The sequence below is a fragment of the Gymnodraco acuticeps genome, unplaced genomic scaffold, assembly GCF_902827175.1.
Source record: "Gymnodraco acuticeps unplaced genomic scaffold, fGymAcu1.1, whole genome shotgun sequence".
NCBI lineage: Eukaryota > Metazoa > Chordata > Actinopteri > Perciformes > Bathydraconidae > Gymnodraco > Gymnodraco acuticeps.
Window position 1 is genome coordinate 24,073 of NW_022991015.1, and position 25,881 is coordinate 49,953.

The 25,881-nt window shown below is 42.3% G+C and overlaps 1 protein-coding gene across 1 annotated transcript in view; it reads right to left on the reverse strand.

The window, feature by feature from the left end:
• Positions 1-23,247, reverse strand: part of spats2 (spermatogenesis associated serine rich 2) — a 40,972-nt gene extending 17,725 nt beyond the window's left edge. Inside the window, 8 exon segments of the mRNA XM_034236260.1 lie at positions 5,350-5,485; positions 5,754-5,796; positions 5,798-5,934; positions 7,316-7,535; positions 14,763-14,812; positions 16,838-16,946; positions 22,375-22,454; positions 23,022-23,247. Coding sequence (XP_034092151.1) covers positions 5,350-5,485; positions 5,754-5,796; positions 5,798-5,934; positions 7,316-7,535; positions 14,763-14,812; positions 16,838-16,946; positions 22,375-22,454; positions 23,022-23,046 — 800 coding nt within the window. The 5' untranslated portion in view covers positions 23,047-23,247.
• Positions 23,248-25,881: the final 2,634 nt, after the last annotated feature.

Below are 25,881 nucleotides of genomic sequence, written 5' to 3' on the forward strand. Positions count from 1 at the left end.
CAGCAGCTGATCTCTCTCTCCCGTCAGATTAGACTTCACTCGCGTTTATGTTCCCTATCGATCAGATCCAGCTAGTTCTAGCTAATGATATGACTACCTGCTTATTAAAAGACACCTAAATAATAAGTGTCGCTATGCAACCGGGTGAGGCCGCAAAGTATAGCGCAGCATTATGCATTTGTTTACATGCCCACCGGAACCCTGAGGCATTACCAACAGATCAACGCACAATCAACCCATACAGGACATCTCTTTCTCCACATTAAGTGTTAGACATTAGAGTTGACTATTCTTGTCTGTTACATACTCTTCTTGTCTGTCACATAAGTGGCGCAACTGAAGCGGTATTGCGCTAAAGGGAAATAATTTTGACCGAAGAGATTTAGATTTGCCAGCTAACGGGAACTCTGACGTCCCCATTTTGTGTGCTTCGCGGATGCGCTTGGCTCCTCTCGACTGCTGCTCGGGTCTGCTCGGTCAGCTTCCGGATGAGGAGGCATTCGTTCGACCAACTTACAGTAGATAACATTACAAACATTTTTAATAGTGTAAATAATGTTTGTTTTGGCAGTTATAACTGAATGCAATGTTTTCTACTTTTTTACATCTGGGAAGCCATTTGCCTTCATCAGATGGAAAGTGTCTTGACCAACAACTTAAGTATTTCTTATAGCTATGCAGGTCATGCAAGCGAGCAAACACAAACAAGAACAAACAAACAAGTGAAATGAAGAATAAAATTGAACAATATAATATTGTGGTGGTTCATCTTATAATTCAGTCTAGAGAATGCACCAGACAGCATCTAAGACCTGCAAAAATCTAAATGTTCTATAGGGGGAGGCCCCCCAAACCCTTCGTGCGTCATTTCATCCGCGAGCATTTTTCAGGGCAATCTCTATTGGGCTCAGGGCCATCTGTAAATTAGCTTAGATGGCCCACAGGGCCATCTCCCAAAATCCTTAATGTCATGCACTGCTTAAATACTCAATCAGGGTATATGCAGGAATCCTGAAGTCAAATTTAATACCTTTTAAGACCTTTTTTAAGACCCTTTCCATACATTTTAAGACCTCATCGCAACTTCGAGTTCTAACTGGTTACATTGGCGACACTCACATTTACTATATTGATTGTAAGATAGCACAACTAAACAGAGTGCAGACAGACTACTGAAGCCTCCTCTCCACATGAACTTCAACCTCTCTGTGAAGGTCAGCTTTAATGCAGGATGCTGCGTTGTTGCTTCTGTACTCTGTGCTCTTTCATTCCAGTAGAACTCCTCAGAAACCATTAGAAACCAGTATTTGACCAATAAACAAAACAATTGACAAAACTTTGAACTATGAAATATATTAAACTTTGGTGAGCTTCAGCGGGGTAATGCCATATAGGAGCTCCCTCACAAATACCCAGGGGTTACATTGGGCTGGGGCTGTCCGGGGCTAAGCCCGGCACATAGGACGATGCTCTGACGTCATCACCCTCACACATTTGTCATATGTTTACAAAAAACGATATATATGTTAAGACTTTTCTCGTTCTTAATATAGACTATATTTAGGGTCGATATGTGTTGACCTTACTTTAAAATAGCAGATCTCTGTGACCGGATATAGTTTGGCTTAGACCCCGGCCCCACGAGGACGCTGACAGTAAAACGCATACGCAAACGCAAAAAAGTCTTCCGTTCACACGCATTCGATTCATTGCCGTGTCTTTTCCGCGGTGGACGGCGTGTTCTCCTGCTGTATATCTCTCAGGTAGTCCACCAGCAGATAAACCCCCCCCCCTCCCCCCACAGAGCGGAGCAAGGCAACGAAACTTAAAATAAGAAGCAGCATTGTTTGGCCCGCTATGCATGGGGCCACCTTGAGGGGGTTTCCCCGACATGTTGTTTCAGTAAATTAAAGGGTGATACATGTTGTCGTTGCTGTGGACCTTCTTAATACCTTGGAAAATGCCGTTTAATACTTTTTAATAAATCAATTTAGCGAAAATTAAGGCTATCAACTTTTACTTACTTTTAAGACCTCGCGGACACCCTGTCAATACTCTGGGCAATCCCCACAGGAGCAAGTGTCTTCAGGGACACAACGACATGCTGACTGCAGTGGGGTTTGAACCTGTGCCCCCCTGATCCCAACACTAACGCACTAGTCCACTGCGCCACTCCCGAACTTTCAGATTCAACTTCAGATTCATTCAGAAAGTACATCTTCAAACACAAAGCCCTTAAAGAGCTGGGAGGTAGAGACGTGTCTTATCGCCTTCAAGATAACAGCAGATTATTTGCAGCTGGTTTTTATTTAAAGTTCTCAGAAACAGATTAAAGACAATCAAGGATGCTTCTTTTGTGAACAACGCCCCACAGCTCTCACTACCTTCAGATATCAGGGTAGTCAGCTGGCTAGATTTAAAAGAAAGCTGATGATCTCTTCCCTTTAGCCTTGAGATATCTTTTAGCTTCCTGATACAGGACAGAAACTCTTAGCTTCTCCGTGATGCAATCATTTACTGGACTTTCTGTATTGTTGCTCCCACAGGAGGTCATTTTGTTCAGCTCTCATGTTCAATACAGAAGAACTAGCAGCCTGCTGAGGATGAAACTCGGTGGAAGGACGTCACAAGCCCGAAGGTCCCCCCAGTGGACCCCTCCCACAGTTTTTTCTCTCTCACATGTCTCAGGGCTTCTTAATATGTATGAAACTATTAATGTTTCATACCCTTTTAAAGGTAAGAAACTCCGCTAACTGACAATAAGAACAATTGTTAGCTAAAAAAAACACAAGAGTAATACCAAGCCTTTTAATTAGCATTGAGCGAAAAAATGCTAACTAATGCTAACGCTTTTTTACACAGAACACACGGTAGAAATGCCCTTATTACTATCTTAACTGCACAAACAAGATATACGATTTAAAGCTGAGACTCCACAGATTCCACACATGTAATGTCATCACTGTACGACCTCGAATTCCTGGAGCTATCAGCCAGAAAAGAGAAAGTAAACAACATCCGGTTCCAAAAATATTACAATAATTACGTCTTACCTTTTTTGATTTGTGATCAAAAGTTGTGTTCAACGGAATAAAAACGCATCTCAAGGTTAATCCAATGTCTTTGTGTCACGTATAATTTTTTACTGATAATCAATCATCATATTTATGGGAATATACTCGGTATAAAGTTTTGCCGTCCAGGCTTGCACTTTCAGCTATGCTTCGTTTGCTTCTCTATTACGTCCGCTATGGTAATGTTTACGTAGATTTGGGAACTGCCCATCGATTCTATTGGTTCTGATGGTTAAGAAAAAGGTGTAAATCACACGAATCGACCAATGGGTTCCAGAGATATGGTCCTGCGCAAATTATAAAGAATGCCAGCCAGCGTGCCAACATTACGCAGCCCACTTCATTTATTGTTTACTACTTAAGGAAGCAGGTATTGCAGCAGGACCCAGAGCGCACGGAGCACAGAGCGGACAGCAGATAACGGAATTGCAGTTGTATTGCTTATAGATTATCAGAACATTTCAAAGGGGACACAGCCCCATTGGATATTAATCTATGGATTAACTACATCATTGTTTTTATTGTTTTAATGCCATTGAAGACCAGTTTAGACCAGACAACGAGGAAGGCAAGTCATTGTTAGCCTAGCGCATGTTAGTACCACTTGTTTTGATGTACGTTTTTTTTGATAACGTCGCGAGTTTGCATCTTTCAGTGTTGAGGTGGGCACCGTTAGATTCTGTGTCCCCTTGCGATCATAAACAATGTGTTGGATGTGCAGCTAGGATAAGTAATAAGGGAGCGAGGAGTGATTTTCGGTGCGCTAATAGGTTAGCATCTTTCGCTCGGGGCTAATTCAGAGGATAACAGATGTTTTGTTTTTTTTATGTTTTATGTTTTTTTTTCCCACAACAGTTGTATTTGGATGGAATGAATACCTATAGTGATAATTCAAAGTAATAAAATGATTTTTACAGTGAAAAAGTTCAAATGGAACCGATGGTTCCCAAATTACCCAGAGGTGAGTCCGCTTGGACTTTATTTTTCTAAATCTCTCTAAAAAGGTCAAATTTCACTTGTTTTGCATCAATCTTGATACAGGGTACTTATATGTTATAGTTTGGATTCCTAAAGCTTTTAGTCTACTAACCCATCATGCAAGGGTGGTTTTCACTATAAGTAAAGTTTTTTTTTTAGGTGGACATTAGAATTTACATGTTTTTACTATGTTCCATCTGAATTTACTTTAAAATAAAAACATCTATATTGATCGCTTTACAAGGAAGAACAGGAGTATAAACAAGCATAACAAAACAAAAGGCAGTCAGACGAACAGTTAGACAGACAAAACAACAAATAGATTAAGGGCCAAAGTCCTTGGCAGACAGATGGGACTTGAGGGCCCTTTTGAAGGCGTCAAGTGTGGGGATGTTGTGGATCTCCGCAGGGAGAGCGGAGGGGGGCTGCCATACTGAAGGCTCTGTCCCCGAAGGTTCACAGGTTGGTGCGGGGGGGCCAGAGTCTGGCCTCCGGGGTGGGGCATGTGGGAAGAACAGCGAGCCAGCTAGCAGCTAGCACCATTAGCCTGGTAGAAACCGGACCTCGAACCTCAGCAGCAACTATGAGTCAAACCTCTGATGTAAAAGCTGCCGCTTACAGGGACCAACGTGTCCTAATCAGGGTTGGAGTTATGTGGGAGCTGAGCTCTCATAAGGAGGGTCTGAGCTCCCATGAAAGCAGTGACATCATACATCTGTGGGGGTCGCTACTACATTACCAACAACCATTATTTTAATCACAAATAAGGCATGTGTCAATGTAATGAGTATTATTTACGTTAACGAGGTAAATTGGCTAAAAGAAAAACATGTTTTCCAAAAGAACTACGCATCTCTTGAATGACAATATGCCTGCGCTGCACCTCCAATCTATGCCTGTGAGCGTGCTGCGCGAGCCGAGATGATGTGTGTGTGCTTAGTTGAACCTTTTCATATTTAAGTTTGTAGCAAGTAGAGGGCTGCTGCAGTGTGTGTGCTTGCGCACGTGCACACACGTTAGTTTTAAAGACCCCATAAAGCTCAGATTATAACTCGAACCCTGGTCCTAAAGCCTGAGAGCACAAAGAGTCCTAAAGCTCGAAGTGTCCTAACGCCGAAAGTCTTTAGGACACTTATCAGAACATTACAATCACTGAAGACAGGATGTGAAAGACCCTTAAATTTGACCTGGGATTGAGCTCTGCGTTTAATTTCAGGATTGACTAAATGTTGGACCATACGAGGAGCACTCGAAGGCTCAGAGTGCCACAACAGGAGTTAAAGTTAAAACCCCTCACCAGCTCTGGAGCTCAGCGAAGGTGGTCTTCATGGTCTTTATGGAGGAGTCCATCTCCTCCTTCACCACTACCTTGTAGCGGGTCAGCGAGGCGGTGCATCTCTGCAGATCCTTCATGGAGCGGTCGATGTTCGGAGCTGAGGGCGGACATTGAACATCACTTAAAGAGGAGCGACCACTGCCAAAAAGTACTTAAGTTTTGGGAATCGGTAAACAAGGTTTTGCAAAAGAGATACTGAGAGATGAGGTTCCTACGGACTACATGGTGCTCTGTCTGGGTTGGATAGATATGTTGTAAATGTTGATAGCTGGCAAGAAAGCCATAACTAGGAAATGTTATTTACTACTTGGCAGCTTAACTTATAATATATGATAATGTTTTTATATTTTGCATTAATGTCTCACCCATCTTCCTGACTCCCGCCCCCTGCTCCTCGCTGTGGGGGGGGGAAGGAGGAGGCGGGGGGGTGAGAGCCGGATCCGGTCCGGTGCCGGTTCTTGTTTCCTCGGGGGGGCTGGTGGAGATTCCTGCCGCCCTGCTGTGAGGGGGGGGGCGGAGCACTGCACACAATCTCTGCTTCTGCACCTGGGAGGAGACGGGTTACTTTGATTTTTTTTAAAGACTATATAAATATACATATATAATATATATCAAATAATATATTACATTATTGCCTCTGCGTTGGATTATTATAAGATAGGGTAACAACCTCATAATTAACTACGTCTGAAAGCAGAATTCTCTTCAGTGTTACAAAATGAGATGCATTGTGGGACATGTAGTTTATGGGCTGTAAAGCGACATGTAACCGTATAATAAACATATTGTATCCGTTCAGAGCTCTTGCGGGGCCGCATCAAATGAAATCGCGGGCCGGATTAGCATTCTAATTATTGGTGCATTAATGTGTTCATCACTTGGTAAAGCTGGGGTTTATTTGAAGGCCTTTATTTAATACTGGGCTTATTATCCATCTTCTCCCGCTTATCCGTGGTCGGGTCTCGGGTAGTAGTTCCAGCAGAGAGCCCCAAACTTTCTTTTCCCTGGCGACATCAACCAGCTCTGACTGGGGGATCCCAAGGCGCTCCCAGGCCAGCGAAGAGATATAATCCCTCCACCTGGTCCTATGTCTACCCCTTGGTCTCTTCCCAGCTGGACGTGCCTGGAACACCTCCCTAGGGAGGCGCCCAGGTGGCATCCTAACTAGGTGCCCGAACCACCTCAACTGGCTCCTTTCGACGCGAAGGAGGAGCGGTTCAACTCCGAGTCCCTCCTGGATGACTGAACTTCTCACCTTATCCCTAAGGGAGACACCAGCCACCCTGCGGAGAAAACCCATCTCGGCCGCTTGTATCCGCGATCTCGTTCTTTCGGTCATGACCTATCCTTCATGACCATAGGTGAGGGTAGGAACGAAAATGGCCCGGTAGACAGAGAGCTTTGCCTTCTGGCTCAGCTCCCTTTTCGTCACAACGGTGCGGTAAAGCGATAATAAGGGCTTATTATAATATCAGATAATGTTTTTATATTTTGCATTAATAACCTAAATCTACAAAGTAAGGTTTAGGCAGAACTAGTTTCTTTCAGCTGCCTTTGAGAAAGTTAAACATGTCTTTGTTACGTCGCGTTGGGACGACAGTAACTCCTGATTTGTTGGACCAGTCGACAATTGGCTGTTCGTACAAACTGCAGCTGCTGCGTGCTTAGTGCAGACGTCTGTATTTGGTTGTTACATTATCACAGCACCAGATGCAGCAGAGGGACTTATTATGATTCTTTCAGAGTTCTTGCGGGCCACACAAAATGAAGTTTTGAGTTTGACACCCCTGATCTAGACCCATAGTGTCCCCAAAAGCACGTGCTAAAATCAAAGGAGGGCTCTATGTGTGTGTGTGTGTGTGTGTGTGTGTGTGTGTGTGTGTGTGTGTGTGTGTGTGTGTGTGTGTGTGTGTGTGTGTGTTCTTACCGGGTGTTTCTGCCGCGGCGGGCTCAGAGTCCAGCTCGGCTGCGTCCAGAGAGGCGGAGTCCAGCTGCTCGCTCAGAGAGTCCAGAGACTCCCCGTCCAGCACCGAGCCGTTACCGTGGAAACCGTTAAGCTCCTCCTTCTTCTCGTCCTCCTCCGGCGCCACGGGTCGACCCGGCTCCACCGCCTCGGGCTGAGGCTTCGGCTTCTTTTTCTTCTTGGGCTAAGGGCGGAGACGCATCAATGTCAAACGTCTTTGTTCAGATTTTGCAAGATCTCTATCCTAGTGGAGCAACTTCAATGCGAGTCGGAAGTATGACTGCGTAGGAAGGTAAGAAATAATGTTTTATTAGGATTGTATGGAGCTGGGACAGTTGGGTAATAATCTGAGAAAACTATCCAAGAATAAAAGTGGAATTTTCTCTAATATTTAATAATAATAAATTACATTTGTATCGCGGTCAGAAATCACAAAGTCAGATCCATCTCAGTGCAGAAGCTTCTGGTCTCTGTCTGCAGGGCACGACCTATTTAAACTGTGCTCTATAAAAGGGATTTATCAATAAGGAAATGCTGCTGATTTCAGCCAGAAGCCGCAAAAGCATCCGGACTTTGGGGAGGGGAAGATATCTCCATGTTGTTAGTGGTGCACCTCCTCACTAACGAGTCCAAGCCATGTCAATATGCAGAATGGCACATTTTAAATGATTGCATTCTAATTATTATAATAATAAATAATAATAATAATACATTTTATATTTCTATAGCGCTTTTCTTGAACCCAAAGACGCTTAAATAATAATAATCTAATTATTGGTGCATTAACGTGTTCATCACTTGGTAAAAGGTGGGGTTTATTTTGAAGGCCTTTATGTTCTACTGGGCAGCTGAACAGTATTTATATTTTTGCATTATTGCCTAAAACCTGCCTCGTAACTAAATATGTAAAATAAATGTGGTGGAATAAAAGCATAAAGTAGCATATTGTGAAAACACTAAAGTACAAGTAGCACCTTATTTTATTTAAAGGTCCCATGTCACGGCCATTTCGACTGATCATAATTCCATTGTTGAGTTATACTAAAATAAATTTATTGGTTTCTCAAACAGCATCTCTGTATTCACTCCGTCCTAAACGGCTTGTTGGAATCCCCCCCCCCCCCTCCCTGTGAGCCCAGTGGCCGTCTGCGACACAGCGAAACCCAGCCCGAACACACACACACCCGCAGCCTGGCTGGGAGTTTGTGTGTGTGCCCAGGCTGAGCTCCGCGGTGTCTCGCCGACCCCACACCAGTGCCAGAGCCCCGCAACGTCCCGCAACGTCCCGCCGAGTGTGAGGAAGTCCGGCTAACGTAAGTAAGTAAGTAACGGCTCAGCGGACGTTACGTCACTATACCCAAGAAGCAAACAATGGAACATGAGAAATGTCCAACGAGGAGTTCTGGGGCAGCACAGACAGATCTTCTCTGTGTTAGAGTTGTACTCGCTACAGGGTGCACTTTGAGGGTTTTGACTCTGCAGACCGTTCAGAAAAACCTTCATAACACAAGGGGACGGGTGAGAACCAGAAAAGCATGACATGGGACCTTTCAGTACATTTCACCACCGCCTACGAGTGCTTTTATATTGTTTAATTTAAGAAGAACATGAATGAATGTTAAACGCTGCAGCCGGAGATAATGCTGACTCAGCAGAGAGACATGCAGGTTTAGTTAGTTTGTTCATAGTGTCATCGACTGTCACTAAAGACAGTAAATGGAGCAGCTTTAGCAAACATTGCTGATCTCCAGCTGTTGTCCTGATGATAATAGACACCTTTTTAAAATCTCAACACATCAACAGTATTAGTTATAAAGAAAGGATGAAAGACGAGTAGATAGAGGCGAAAGGATACAAGAGAACAATACAATGCAAACAACACACGTTACTACACGACAACTCTAAATCCTGCCCAGTATCTGTGTCTGATATCCAGTCAGAATACGTCTCTCCTCCTGATCTGAGACACAATCACTTCAGAAGTCACACTGCAGTGAGATATCAGGTCTTGTTTTTAGACAATGCATCATCTTGTTAAGTCAAATTAGCTTATTTTGAGTTGTATCTCAGATGAAAGATATGTATTTATTAGAAAATCACCAAATAACATCAGAAACACTTTGAGCATTTGTGGCTTATTTTGTAACAACATTTCCTGATTCTGGTGAAATATAGTTCAGAATGAGTTCTCCTGATAATCACAAGATCAAATTTATCTAAACGTCCCTTCTTCAAGAACTCTTACCAAGCTCATTTCCACTTGTGCTATTGGCAGGTTTTTGGACTCATTTCAAGTGGAAACAGCTTGTTTTCATTATTGTTTAACTTGTGTTTGGAGCTGCATTGTTTCCAGTGTACCAGTGGCGAGCCATCAGGGCCTAAGATATTCTAAAAAATAATATTTGAAAACATAAAAAAAAAAAAACGTTTTTTAAAAAATATTTTTAAAAATATTTTGTTGTTGTTACATTTTTCATTAGTTTTACCAAAAGAACTTGATTTAATTGTATTTAAAATAATATTCCCAAAGAAATAAATCCTTCGAATCTGCCTGTTCAGTTTGTTGGAATGTGAAGGGTTAAATGCCGTCTCTGAGAGTTATGTGAAGACGGGAGAGCTTGTTGGTCCCTCTCTACATTCACAGAGGGCCAGCTATAGTAACTCAACGAGAGAGTAATGTCAAATGACAGTACAATTGACCAATCATATCTTCCCTCTAAATGGGCGGACTTTATGACAAGTTCCGCCCGCTGTGAGGTCTATGCAAGTGGTGCAGTGACGCATCCTAAAACCCGGAAGTAAACTGCGCTCGGATTCCCTCGACAGAAAGCAATGGGATTTCTCCATAGGATTTTGGAAAATAGCTGGAAATAAAGTCTGTGGAAAACGAACCTGTTAGATAAATGCACGTTTTGTTCAGCCGGATAATATCCACATGTCTACCCTACTTTTATTATTTTCGAATCATAAATCTAATCGATAGAGATTTATGATCGAGATTTATAATTAGCATAAGTTCGTTCATGATGGCTCACTTCAGTGATAGTGATGATGACATCGTTAACCGAGTTATTTTCAAGATTGAGTTACAATGATAAACTGGAGTGGCAAAGGATCAGCTGAATGCAGATGGGTCTGGCTGCAGACCGCAGCAAGGAGGCGGATCGTATAGGGGCGGATCGTATAGGGGCGTTTCCTAACTTTTTTTATCCAATAGAATGACACTCAGCAGAAATACATACTGTACGTGGCAGTAATGCAATTTAAGGGATTCCAGCTGCTTTTATAAATCCTCGCAGAATAAGTCATTCGTTCTTTCACGATGGCCGAACAACAAGTTGAAACAGCGGTAATAGTATTCTCCAGAGATGCATGTTTATATTTATTGTAATGTCATTTTTCTTAACACACAATTGTCTCGTTATCAAAGTACAACATCGACTGTCCAACCTCGTTAAGCGTTAATAAAGTAAATAATAGTTGTATGTGGTAAAAATGTTTGTGGTATTAAATGCTAACTTAGCATGATGCTATAAACACGTTGGCCTATAGTCCCGTTTGCAACCAGGCCTACTCTACTGTTGTAATAACGTTAAGCTTAGATAGGTCAATAGATTATCAGACTCGGTAACAATACTGATTTGTGTTACCAAAGCTGATCATCTAATTGACCTAAGGTTAGCGTATATGCTGTGATGCTAACCAGCACTTAGCATGATGCTAGTGTACTCTTGTATTATCTTGGAAATATAAGTAGGCCTGCCCTACATACTGTAACTTAATCAAATAATATGGTATGGATTCGGATAGACAACATGGCTAGCTTGGTTGGTTGAATTGAGTAATAAGATGTGCGGTACTGATTAAGGTTGTAACTGTAACAGTTTGTAACTACTAGTTGTAATGAACCAGACGAGAGACGGACGCATCCTTTCAGTAAATGTTGGCTGCTAATCAATATGTAAAAATAACACTTCGGATGTGTCTTCTATAATTATGTAACATTAGTTATGGCATCATCAGAAAAGATGAGCTGGCAGGATTCTGCAGCATTGACTGTTTCTATGATGCTGGAGGCACCTTCCAAGAATAAAATGTGTGTTTAATAAAGACTTTCCTCTTTGTATGTACTGTATATATTTTTTATTTTTTTATTAATCTTACCACCAGACACAACATGAACAAATGAATGATACACATCAGGACAGTAACTTAAACTTTAGTATTTTAGGTGTACAGAAACCTCTATTCATGTTAAATGATATATACAGCAATATCTTCCATAAAACATAGTTGATTGATTTGAATAATAATTACTACCACTGCACAAACAGTGAAAAATGCCTACAATGTATGAATTTGTCTTCTCTGTGGGTTGTATACTCTTCATTCTTTATGCAAATTAATTATAATTATTATTTTTCAAAGTTCGTTTATGATTCATTCAAAGCATTAAAATAAATGAGAAACAGAGAGCGTCATATACCTTTAAGAAATACGTGGGGGCGGGGTTCATAACCCTTTAGGAAACGCCCCTATACGATCCGCCCCTATACGATCCGCCTCCTTGCTGCGGTCTGCAGCCAGATTCTATTGGCTGAATGACCCGCAAGTGCTTCATCCAAAAGGACAGGAGGATGGACTTTGTGTTTCAGTGATTTGATCATCAAAGGTAGGCCTAAGTCATTTTCAATGCGGGCCGCCGTGCCGACTTAAATCATTTGTAATTGTTACTTGGCTGTGGGTGCCCTGTCATGATAGGTGTTTATATAAATGGTGTTGTTTTGTGTGGTAGAGGGTCGCTGTCATTGATGCGTTTTGCACCCCGGGCAGCTGTTTTGATATTCCGTTGAAGTATACGCTGTGACCTAATATCTCTTCTTTTTTTTCCTCGAGGGAAGGGGGGGTCAGAGGGCCTAGGTATAAAAGTCACGGCTCGCCACTGCAGTGTACACACATGTCACATATAGCCAGTGTTGGGACTAACACGTTACAAAGTAACGCGTTATTTTTGTCAGTAACTAGTACTCTAACGCAATACTTTCTAAATGCAGTTACCGTTACTACATGGTGCGTTACTCCGTTAGTTTTTTATATATAGTCAACAGCCAGGCGAACAGAGATGAGAACTGTACTTAAGTACAGTACTTGAGTAAATGTACTTAGATACTTCCTGTGTCACATGCGGAGACGCGCTGTGGGCGTGTTTGTGTTGTTTACTAACAAGACTATCATGGCGGCGGCGGAGCTCAAGTCTAGTTTCTCCACCTGGAGATATTCTCACTATTTCACTTTTGTCGAGCACAAAGAAAAGAAAGTTTTAGTTAAATGTAAGTTGTGTCTTGGCGGGTCAAAGATCCTATCTACTGCCCAAACCAGTAATTCAAATCTCTTAAAACATCTGCAAAAACAACATGCTGGGACGAAGCTAGTAGCTAAGACCACAGAGACTCAGCCGACGCCACTCCACCTCCACCTAAGCAACAGCGGCTGGATTTTAACCAAGGGACTGCTAGCCAGGGAAAAGTCGATAAAGCCATTGCACGGTATGTTGTAGAACACATGCAGGCTATTGCTACAGTGGAGTCACCCGCTTTCAGGGAGCTAGTTAGCATGATAGCATGTCCGGGCGGCACACGGCATATGGGACGGAACACTTGTTCCAACTACCTGGAGAAAGAATATACAAAAATGGAAAGCCAGCTAATATCGATGCAATCCAGATTGCATATAATGCATGTCAAGTTGATCAACAGATTGTATTATTCTCCAATGCAATAACAGTACTGAAATGAAGGCTATAAGGGCATTAATGGGAGACATTTTTCTAAGTAACTAAAACGTTACTTTTCACAGTAACGCATTACTTTTGGGTGTAAGTAACTAGTAATGGTAACTAGTTACTGGTTTTCAGTAACTAGCACAACACTGCATATAGTAGGGCTGTGCAATTAATCGTATTTTAATCGCGATTACGATTATGGTTTGCGACGATTATGAAAACAGCATAATTGACAAAATTCGATTATTTAGCTGGGTGCGCTTCGCCCCACCCTAAAAGCCCACTCGGCCACGTGGGAGTGACGTGTTGTGAGTGTTCAGCGCAAGCGAAGATGTCAGAACAAGAGCAGCAACTCGTTAAAAAGAAGGGTACAACTATTTCCACTATTTGGAAGTACTTTGGCTTTCAGGAGTCCGACGTGGAGCAAAACAAAGTACAGTGCAGGATTTGTTACCAGGTTGTGTTGGCACCACACGCTAACACAACCAATCTCTTTAATCATCTGAAATACAACCACAAAGTGCAATACGACCAGGCAATAATACAACAAAAAGCAGATGCCGCTCGACTTCATCCACCACATCATCACAGTCATCGATTCAGGACGCATTGTACAGAGCAACGGCCTACGCGACGAGCTCGCAGAGACACAGAGATATTACAGGTGCCATTACATTTCACTTCGCTAAAGATATGTGCCCAGTTAGCACTGTTAGCAACCAGGGCTTTAAGCAACTTGTCAACACGTTGGACAAGCGTTACGCGATGCCGTCTCGGTATTATTTCAGCAGGTATTATTTGACAAATGCCGTGGGGAAGTTGAGAGAGATGTGGCTTCAGCTGACTACATTGCCACCACAACGGACCTATGGTCTAGCCCAGGGGTGCCCAACCAGTCGATCGCGAGATGTGTCTAAAAATAGAACAACAATATTCTGTTTTTATCGTTAATGTCCTGTAACATAATCTTCCTGTGCCAGAATAATGCACTTGAACGCATCAAAGCTTTGTGATTGGCCGGCGTCACCCCTGTGTCGGGGCGTGGCTGAGGGTCTTCAGTACAGGTGGCAATATTGTCACCTGCCTGCGCTCATCTCTGAAACCAGACCATGTAAACAGGCTGGTGTTTCTAGCAAAAAATCTTTAAGAGATGACACGAGCAGCCCTACCAGCATTTGCCATGGTGGCCTAAACATTTTTATTTGGTCTTAAATTGTAGTTCAACATTTATTTCCTGTTACTTCTGGACCATGACGGTGGGCCAGCCTTCAACGTTTAACTGAGTGGAATATGTTGAATATGTTGAACCAACATGTTGGCTATATGTTAAGGAGTTTTCAGTAGGTTGTGACAGTGCACTGCAACATGTTTGATTTCATTTATTTTGGTCTAATTTATTTGTATTTATCATATTAATAATATATGTTTAGTATGGTTTTGGAAGTGCGCTCCAACATATTTGTTGATCTTGTTTATTGGTAAAATATTATTTGTTTTAAAGTTCAATAAATGGTCAATGAATAATCGTCAAAATAATCGTGATATCAATTATTGACCCAAATAATCGTGATTATGATTTTTGCTATAATCGCACAGCCCTAGCATATAGCACATCACAAAGAGACTCACCTTCTTTTTGCCGGTCACATTCCACTCCTTCAGGATGTCCACGGCGCTGCCTGAGAGGCAAAGCAAACAGAGATGATGACAAGTGACGCACCGGCGGCTTTCAAAGCATCTCAGTATCTGAAAAAGCTCTGAGGTGTTGTTTAAATGCCGCTAAATAAAAGAACAAAAGACGCGTGACGTGTGGCGGACCAACTCCTTGTTCTATATTTAAACCTGCACAACTGCAAGGCGATGACGCGCTGACTTCTGAATGCAAAGCATGGCATGCATTCAGAGGAAAGGAAAGGTAGCAGTGAAAGTAATGAAGGGCACGAGCAGCATGGCAGCTCTGACCTACACTGGAATACAGTTCATGTCTATAGTTTCCTGAAGTACACAGATCCCAATACGCAGGTCAATTAAACCAAGTGACTCACAAGAGACTTTTGTTTAAAGGTCACCTATTATTCAGTTTCTCATCAATATATACAGGTCTCAGATATATCCAGAGCCTGTCTCTGATTGGCTGAAACACCAAACGGATGAAGAGTTGATGAAGAAGAGACATGAAGTAGAGGGGACACATGTTGATGTAGAAGAGACATGAAGAAGAGGGGACACATGTTGATGGAGAAGAGACATGAAGAAGAGGGGACACATGTTGATGTAGAAGAGACATGAAGAAGAGGGGGACACATGTTGATGTTAGAAGAGACATGAAGAAGAGGGGACACATGTTGATGTAGAAGAGACATGAAGAAGATGGGGACACGTGTTGATGTAGAAGAGACATGAATGTAGAGGGGACACATGTTGAGAAGAAGAGACATGAAGAAGAGGGGACACATGTTGATGTAGAAGAGACATGAAGAAGAGGAGGACACATGTTGATGTAGAAGAGGACATGAAGAAGAGGGGACCCATGTTGATGTAGAAGAGACATGAAGAAGAGGGGACACATGTTGATGTAGAAGAGACATGAAGAAGAGGGGACACATGTTGATGTAGAAGAGACATGAAGAAGAGGAGACACATGTTGATGTAGAAGAGACATGAAGAAGAGGAGGACACATGTTGATGTAGAAGAGACATGAAGAAGAGGGGACACATGTTGATGTAGAAGAGACATGAAGAAGAGGGGACACATGTTGATGTAGAAGAGACATGAAGAAGAGGGGACACATGTTGATGTAGAAGAGACATGAAGAAGAGGGGACACATGTTGATGTAGAAGAGACATGAAGAAGAGGGGACACATGTTGATGTAGAAGAGACATGAAGAAGAGGGGACACGTGTTGATGTAGAAGAGACATGAAGTAGAGGGGACACATGTTGATGAAGAAGAGACATGAAGAAGAGGGGACACATGTTGATGTAGAAGAGACATGAAGAAGAGGGGACACATGTTGATGTAGAAGAGATGTGAAGAAGAGGGGACACATGTTGATGTAGAAGAGACGTGAAGAAGAGGGGACACATGTTGATGTAGAAGAGACATGAAGAAGAGGGGACACATGTTGATGTAGAAGAGACATGAAGAAGAGGGGACACATGTTGATGTAGAAGAGACATGAAGAAGAGGGGACACATGTTGATGTAGAAGAGACATGAAGAAGAGGGGACACATGTTGATGTAGAAAAGACGTGAAGAAGAGGGGACACATGTTGATGTAGAAGAGACATGGAGAAGAGGGGACACATGTTGATGTAGAGGAGACATGGAGAAGAGGGGACACATGTTGATGTAGAAGAGACATGAGGAAGTGGATTTTGCATAATAGGTGACCTTTAACCTTTTTAGTATATCTTTTGTTATCATTTCTGCCCAAATCTTTTAATATTCATTTCTCATATTATAATTGTACGCATATTTTTTATGTTGAAACTCCGCTCCAATAACACGTTTATAATAAAGTGCATCGACAAGATAGACACCCAGAGCCAGAAGAACGCAAACATTTAGATCCATTAATATGTGCTCATATTGTGGAGGGTTGGGGGTTTGTTTCCACAGAGCAGTTATCTAACTAACCACAGTCATTATTAATAAGGCCAATAAGGACACGATGTCGATGGAACAGTGACGTCTGCATACCTTCGATGAAAGCTTGGACGGCTCTGTCGACACAGTTCTCAAAATGCTGCAACACCAGAACGATCTCATTGTTACTTTTGTTAGGAACGACTGCACGGACTGCGCTGATCTGTGAAGAAGAGGAAGATGAAGAAGAGGAAGAAATATGAGAGGAATTAAACACAATTAGACATACAAAACATATCAGTAGTGTCACTACTTTAAAGAGTCCTCTCCTGCTGATGTTCAGGTGTATATCAGTATGTAGTGTCTCTACTTTAAAGAGTCCTCTCCTGCTGATGTTCAGGTGTATATCAGTATGTAGTGTCTCTACTTTAAAGAGTCCTCTCCTGCTGATGTTCAGGTGTATATCAGTATGTAGTGTCTCTACTTTAAAGAGTCCTCTCCTGCTGATGTTCAGGTGTATATCAGTATGTAGTGTCTCTACTTTAAAGAGTCCTCTCCTGCTGATGTTCAGGTGTATATCAGTATGTAGTGTCTCTACTTCAAAGAGTCCTCTCCTGCTGATGTTCAGGTGTATATCAGTATGTAGTGTCTCTACTTTAAAGAGTCCTCTCCTGCTGATGTTCAGGTGTATATCAGTATGTAGTGTCACTACTTTAAAGAGTCCTCTCCTGCTGATGTTCAGGGTGTATATCAGTATGTAGTGTCTCTACTTTAAAGAGTCCTCTCCTGCTGATGTTCAGGTGTATATCAGTATGTAGTGCCTCTACTTTAAAGAGTCCTCTCCTGCTGATATTCAGGTGTATATCAGTATGTAGTGTCTCTACTTTAAAGAGTCCTCTCCTGCTGATGTTCAGGTGTATATCAGTATGTAGTGTCTCTACTTTTAAAGAGTCCTCTCCTGCTGATGTTCAGGTGTATATCAGTATGTAGTGTCTCTACTTTAAAGAGTCCTCTCCTGCTGATGTTCAGGTGTATATAGTGTCTCTACTTTAAAGAGTCCTCTCCTGCTGATGTTCAGGTGTATATCAGTATGTAGTGTCTCTACTTTAAAGAGTCCTCTCCTGCTGATGTTCAGGTGTATATCAGTGTGTAGTGTCTCTACTTTAAAGAGTCCTCTCCTGCTGATGTTCAGGTGTATATAGTGTCTCTACTTTAAAGAGTCCTCTCCTGCTGATGTTCAGGTGTATATAGTGTCTCTACTTTAAAGAGTCCTCTCCTGCTGATGTTCAGGTGTATATAGTGTCTCTACTTTAAAGAGTCCTCTCCTGCTGATGTTCAGGTGTATATCAGTATGTAGTGTCTCTACTTTAAAGAGTCCTCTCCTGCTGATGTTCAGGTGTATATCAGTATGTAGTGTCTCTACTTTAAAGAGTCCTCTCCTGCTGATGTTCAGGTTTATATTAGTATGTAGTGTCTCTACTTTAAAGAGTCCTCTCCTGCTGATGTTCAGGTGTATATCAGTATGTAGTGTCTCTACTTTAAAGAGTCCTCTCCTGCTGATGTTCAGGTGTATATCAGTATGTAGTGTCTCTACTTCAAAGAGTCCTCTCCTGCTGATGTTCAGGTGTATATAGTGTCTCTACTTTAAAGAGTCCTCTCCTGCTGATGTTCAGGTGTATATCAGTATGTAGTGTCTCTACTTTAAAGAGTCCTCTCCTGCTGATGTTCAGGTTTATATTAGTATGTAGTGTATCTACTTTAAAGAGTCCTCTCCTGCTGATGTTCAGGTGTATATCAGTATGTAGTGTCTCTACTTTAAAGAGTCCTCTCCTGCTGATGTTCAGGTGTATATCAGTATGTAGTGTCTCTACTTCAAAGAGTCCTCTCCTGCTGATGTTCAGGTGTATATAGTGTCTCTACTTTAAAGAGTCCTCTCCTGCTGATGTTCAGGTGTATATAGTGTCTCTACTTTAAAGAGTCCTCTCCTGCTGATGTTCAGGTGTATATAGTGTCTCTACTTTAAAGAGTCCTCTCCTGCTGATGTTCAGGTGTGTATATAGTGTCTCTACTTTAAAGAGTCCTCTCCTGCTGATGTTCAGGTGTATATCAGTATGTAGTGTCTCTACTTTAAAGAGTCCTCTCCTGCTGATGTTCAGGTGTATATCAGTATGTAGTGTCTCTACTTCAAAGAGTCCCTCTCCTGCTGATGTTCAGGTGTATATAGTGTCTCTACTTTAAAGAGTCCTCTCCTGCTGATGTTCAGGTGTATATCAGTATGTAGTGTCTCTACTTTAAAGAGTCCTCTCCTGCTGATGTTCAGGTGTATATCAGTATGTAGTGTCTCTACTTCAAAGAGTCCTCTCCTGCTGATGTTCAGGTGTATATAGTGTCTCTACTTTAAAGAGTCCTCTCCTGCTGATGTTCAGGTGTATATCAGTATGTAGTGTCTCTACTTCAAAGAGTCCTCTCCTGCTGATGTTCAGGTGTATATCAGTATTCAGTGTCTCTACTTTAAAGAGTCCTCTCCTGCTGATGTTCAGGTGTATATCAGTATGTAGTGACTCTACTTTAAAGAGTCCTCTCCTGCTGATGTTCAGGTGTATATCAGTATGTAGTGTCTCTACTTCAAAGAGTCCTCTCCTGCTGATGTTCAGGTGTATATCAGTATGTAGTGTCTCTACTTTAAAGAGTCCTCTCCTGCTGATGTTCGGGTGTATATCAGTATGTAGCGTATCTACTTTAAAGAGTCCTCTCCTGCTGATGTTCAGGTGTATATCAGTATGTAGTGTCTCTACTTTAAAGAGTCCTCTCCTGCTGATGTTCAGGTGTATATCAGTATGTAGTGTCTCTACTTCAAAGAGTCCTCTCCTGCTGATGTTCAGGTGTATATCAGTATGTAGTGTCTCTACTTTAAAGAGTCCTCTCCTGCTGATGTTCAGGTGTATATCAGTATGCAGTGTCTCTACTTCAAAGAGTCCTCTCCTGCTGATGTTCAGGTGTATATAGTGTCTCTACTTTAAAGAGTCCTCTCCTGCTGATGTTCAGGTGTATATAGTGTCTCTACTTTAAAGAGTCCTCTCCTGCTGATGTTCAGGTGTATATAGTGTCTCTACTTTAAAGAGTCCTCTCCTGCTGATGTTCAGGTGTATATAGTGTCTCTACTTTAAAGAGTCCTCTCCTGCTGATGTTCAGGTGTATATCAGTATGTAGTGTCTCTACTTTAAAGAGTCCTCTCCTGCTGATGTTCAGGTGTATATCAGTATGTAGTGTCTCTACTTCAAAGAGTCCTCTCCTGCTGATGTTCAGGTGTATATAGTGTCTCTACTTTAAAGAGTCCTCTCCTGCTGATGTTCAGGTGTATATCAGTATGTAGTGTCTCTACTTTAAAGAGTCCTCTCCTGCTGATGTTCAGGTGTATATCAGTATGTAGTGTCTCTACTTTAAAGAGTCCTCTCTGCTGATGTTTCAGGTGTATATCAGTATGTAGTGTCTCTACTTTAAAGAGTCCCTCTCCTGCTGATGTTCAGGTGTATATCAGTATGTAGTGTCTCTACTTCAAAAGAGTTCCTCTCCTGCTGATGTTCAGGTGTATATAGTGTCTCTACTTTAAAGAGTCCTCTCCTGCTGATGTTCAGGTGTATATCAGTATGTAGTGTCTCTACTTCAAAGAGTCCTCTCCTGCTATGTTCGTGTATATAGTGTCTCACTTTAAAGAGTCCTCTCCTGCTGATGTTAAGGTGTATATCAGTATGTAGTGTCTCTACTTCAAAGAGTCCTCTCCTGCTGATGTTCAGGTGTATATCAGATTCAGTGTCTCTACTTTAAAGAGTCCTCTCCTGCTGATGTTCAGGTGTATATCAGTATGTAGTGTCTCTACTTTAAAGAGTCCTCTCTTGCTGATGTCCAGGTGTATATCAGTATGTAGTGTCTCTACTTCAAAGAGTCCTCTCCTGCTGATGTTCAGGTGTATATCAGTATGTAGTGTCTCTACTTTAAAGAGTCCTCTCCTGCTGATGTTCAGGTGTATATCAGTATGTAGTGTCTCTACTTTAAAGAGTCCTCTCCTGCTGATGTTCAGGTGGATATCAGTATGTAGTGTCTCTACTTCAAAGAGTCCTCTCCTGCTGATGTTCAGGTGTATATCAGTATGTAGTGTCTCTACTTTAAAGAGTCCTCTCCTGCTGATGTTCAGGTGTATATCAGTATGCAGTGTCTCTACTTCAAAGAGTCCTCTCCTGCTGATGTTCAGGTGTATATAGTGTCTCTACTTTAAAGAGTCCTCTCCTGCTGATGTTCAGGTGTATATAGTGTCTCTACTTTAAAGAGTCCTCTCCTGCTGATGTTCAGGTGTATATAGTGTCTCTACTTTAAAGAGTCCTCTCCTGCTGATGGTTCAGGGTGTATATAGTAGTGTCTCTACTTAAAAGAGTCCTCTCCTGCTGATGTTCAGGTGTATATCAGTATCGTAGTGTCTCTACTTCAAAGAGTCCTCTCCTGCTGATGTTCAGGTGTATATAGTGTCTCTACTTAAGAGTCCTCTCCTGCTGATGTTCAGGTGTATATCAGTATGTAGTGTCTCTACTTTAAGAGTCCTCTCCTGCTGATGTTCAGGTGTATATCAGTATGTAGTGTCTCTACTTCAAAGAGTCCTCTCCTGCTGATGTTCAGGTGTATATCAGTATGTAGTGTCTCTACTTCAAAGAGTCCTCTCCTGCTGATGTTCAGGTGTATATAGTGTCTCTACTTTAAGAGTCCTCTCCTGCTGATGTTCAGGTGTATATCAGTATGTAGTGTCCTCTACTTTAAAGAGTCCTCTCCTGCTGATGTTCAGGTGTATATAGTGTCTCTACTTTAAAGAGTCCTCTCCTGCTGATGTTCAGGTGTATATCAGTATGTAGTGTCTCTACTTCAAAGAGTCCTCTCCTGCTGATGTTCAGGTGTATATCAGTATTCAGTGGTCTCTACTTTAAAGAGTCCTCTCCTGCTGATGTTCAGGTGTATATCAGTATGTAGTGACTCTACTTTAAAGAGTCCTCTCCTGCTGATGTTCAGGTGTATATCAGTATGTAGTGTCTCTACTTTAAAGAGTCCTCTCTTGCTGATGTTCAGGTGTATATCAGTATGTAGTGACTCTACTTTAAAGAGTCCTCTCCTGCTGATGTCCAGGTGTATATCAGTATGTAGTGTCTCTACTTTAAAGAGTCCTCTCCTGCTGATGTTCAGGTGTAATCAGTATGTAGTGTCTCTATTTAAAGAGTCCTCTCTTGCTGATGTTCAGGTGTATATCAGTATGTAGTGTCTCTACTTCAAAGAGTCCTCTCCTGCTGATGTTCAGGTGTATATCAGTATGTAGTGTCTCTACTTTAAAGAGTCCTCTCCTGCTGATGTTCAGGTGTATATCAGTATGTAGTGTCTCTACTTCAAAGAGTCCTCTCCTGCTGATGTTCAGGTGTATATCAGTATGTAGTGTCTCTACTTTAAAGAGTCCTCTCCTGCTGATGTTCAGGTGTATATAGTGTCTCTACTTTAAAGAGTCCTCTCCTGCTGATGTTCAGGTGTATATAGTGTCTCTACTTTAAAGAGTCCTCTCCTGCTGATGTTCAGGTGTATATAGTGTCTCTACTTTAAAGAGTCCTCTCCCGGCGTCTCACCTTCTCCTTCATCCTCTCAGTTGTTCCTCCCTGGGACATGGCCATTTTGGAGCGAGTGTCGAACACCACCCCCGACGTATCTAACAAAACAACAAACAAAATAAACGTCACGAATCATATTTGCAAACCTCTGTGGAGAATAATTTGCAAACCAAAGCGACTCTTTCACGTTTAGGTGGCAGACATGTGCACGGGAAGTACAGAGCTGACACTTTCTCAAAGACTCCTCAATTTGTTTTATACCCTTCTTGTATTTTATTTGTAACCTAAATGATATTTGAACGTGCTTCCTTCGTCTTCACTTCGGCAGTGTTCTGATGTAGAGCACTTGGAATGTCCCTGTTGCTTAAGTCAACGTGCTTTGCCTCACCGTTACGCTTCACCTGTATTTAAAACTCAAACAGGAAACACTGACGTCTGCTTCTGTGCACAGAAAGTGGAAGGACGTACGGCTTAACAACTCAAGTACACACACACACTCCAGAAAGCAGCAAGATGTCAAAGCAAAATGAACTCATCACATCTGATTTAAATCACTAATAACCTACGACGGATACCAAAAGCTAAAATATTCTGAATGAAGCCAGTGTGTGTGTAAATACTATATTTGCATTTCTGTCATAGCAGTGAGTAAAGTGAACACACACCCTTCTGGCTGTTTTTCTTGGCCATGTTGTCACAGTCGTCTCCAGGAAAGGGTTTGTGTACTCTCCTCTCTGACTTTAATAACACCTTGATGTCTTGGTGTTTAAATGAGCTCTCCAGCAGTCAGTCGTTCTGTCGAGAGACGATGCCAACGAGCCTCAGACTTCAGATCACCTCAGTCTCCTCTCCTGATCCAAATCTGTGGGAGAAAATACATTTAATATGAACGTCAGAAAGAGAGGAGCCGTCGCCACGCCGCAGACACACACAGATCTCCACGTCTGAACATATGAAGGCATGTGAAATGTATATAGGAAGTGGAATATGAGTGTGACGAAGGTAACTGTGAACTGACGGCTTCGGGCCTGGTAACTCAGCACTTTAGTGAACAGTTTTGCACTTTATTAGCGTGATTGCACAGTACCGTTTGGCATGGCATATTTGCACATTTTAAATACTAATTATTGAGATAGTATTTATTAAAGGATTGTGTGCACCTGGTGCCCCGTGTTGTCTCCTCCCCCCTCACCTGTGTCTAGTTGCTGATTAGTGTGTGTGGGTATTTAGGCTCTGTTTCCCTGTCTGTTAGGAAAGGGAGTGTGTGGTGTGTGTGGTGTGTGTGTGTGTGTGGTGTGTGTGTGTGTGTGTGTGTGTGTGTGTGTGTGAGATCCGGGTGGCTACAGCAGCAGCAGGATTGAGGCTGTGTGTAATGTGTTCATATTTTAATAAATGCCCACGTCGGGTTATATTTTTGGACGTTCTGCCTCTGCCTCCTTGCTTGGTCTGGGCCGCTCAACGGTCAGCTTCACAATGAGATAAGATAATAAGTGGTGCAGTAAGTTGGGAGTTCGACCCTGAAGGAAGCGGCTGGTTCACTCGACAGTAAGCAACGGGATTTCGGAATATTGTAAAAAATAAGGTCTGTGGAAAACGCCCCTGTTTGATAAATGCACTCCACATGTCTACTTTCATAATGTTCTAAATCATAAATCTAATGGCCAGAAGCAACATGCTAACGTTATGCTATAAAGGAACTACAGCCGAGTCCAGCAGCACGACTTCAACGTCACGCCAACTTCAGATCCATATTCAAACACACATCTTCTCCCACTTATCCGTGGTCAGGTCTCGGAGGTAGCAGTTCCAGCAGAGAGCCCCAAACGTTCCTTTCCCCTCATCAACCAGCTCTGACTGGGGGTCCCAAGGCGCTCCCAGGCCAGCGAACAGATATAGTCCCTCCACCTGGTCCTAGGTCTACCCCTCGGTCTCCTCCCAGCTGGACGTGCCTGGACCACCTCCCTAGGGAGAGAACCCATCTCGGCCTCTTCTATCCACGATCTCGTTCTTTCAAACACACAGATTCTAAATGGAACGAGTTGAAGCGTTTGAACAGTTTGCTTTCAAGCAGAACAGGGCAAACAAACTTAGAGGAGTGTTTACGTGTTCGGCGTGATGACGTACAACGGCCTCCACAACTTCTGTAGTCCTGTTCAGCCACTTGGTAACAACCATCGTTTTCAGACACGTCAACTCTTCAGAAATCACAGTGGGGTCCCTGCTGATGATTTAATGTCGTAGAACAAAACGTGATCAGTCTCTTCAATGTGTTTCAACCACAGACCTGATTTCCAGATATTTTCCTAAACCCTACGGAGAGATCCTATGGAGAGGACTCTTTAAAGTAGATACGCTACATATTGATATACACCTGAACACCAGCAGGAGAGGACTCTTTAAAGTAGATACGCTACATATTGATATACACCTGAACACCAGCAGGAGAGGACTCTTTAAAGTAGATACGCTACATACTGATATACACCTGAACATCAGCAGGAGAGGACTCTTTAAAGTAGATACGCTACATACTGATATACACCTGAACATCAGCAGGAGAGGACTCTTTAAAGTAGATACGCTACATACTGATATACACCTGAACATCAGCAGGAGAGGACTCTTTAAAGTAGAGACACTACATACTGATATACACCTGAACATCAGCAGGAGAGGACTCTTTTAAAGTAGATACGCTACATACTGATATACACCTGAACATCAGCAGGAGAGGACTCTTTAAAGTAGATAAGCTACATACTGATATACACCTGAACATCAGCAGGAGAGGACTCTTTAAGTAGAGACACTACATACTGATATACACCTGAACATCAGCAGGGAGAGGACTCTTAAAGTAGATACGCTACATACTGATATATACACCTGAACATCAGCAGGAGAGGACTCTTTAAGGAGAGGACTCTTTAAAGTAGAGACACTACATACTGATATACACCTGAACATCAGCAGGAGAGGACTCTTTAAAGTAGAGACACTATATACTGATATACACCTGAACATCAGCAGGAGAGGACTCTTTAAAGTAGAGACACTACATACTGATATACACCTGAACATCAGCTGGAGAGGACTCTTTAAAGTAGAGACACTACGTACTGATATACACCTGAACATCAGCAGGAGAGGACTCTTTAAAGTAGAGACACTACATACTGATATACACCTGAACATCAGCAGGAGAGGACTCTTTAAAGTAGATACGCTACATATTGATATACACCTGAACACCAGCAGGAGAGGACTCTTTAAAGTAGATACGCTACATACTGATATACACCTGAACATCAGCAGGAGAGGACTCTTTAAAGTAGATACGCTACATACTGATATACACCTGAACATCAGCAGGAGAGGACTCTTTAAAGTAGAGACACTACATACTGATATACACCTGAACATCAGGCAGGATAGAGGAGGACTCTTTAAAGTAGAGACACTACATACTGATATACACCTGAACATCAGCAGGAGAGGACTCTTTAAAGTAGATACGCTACATAC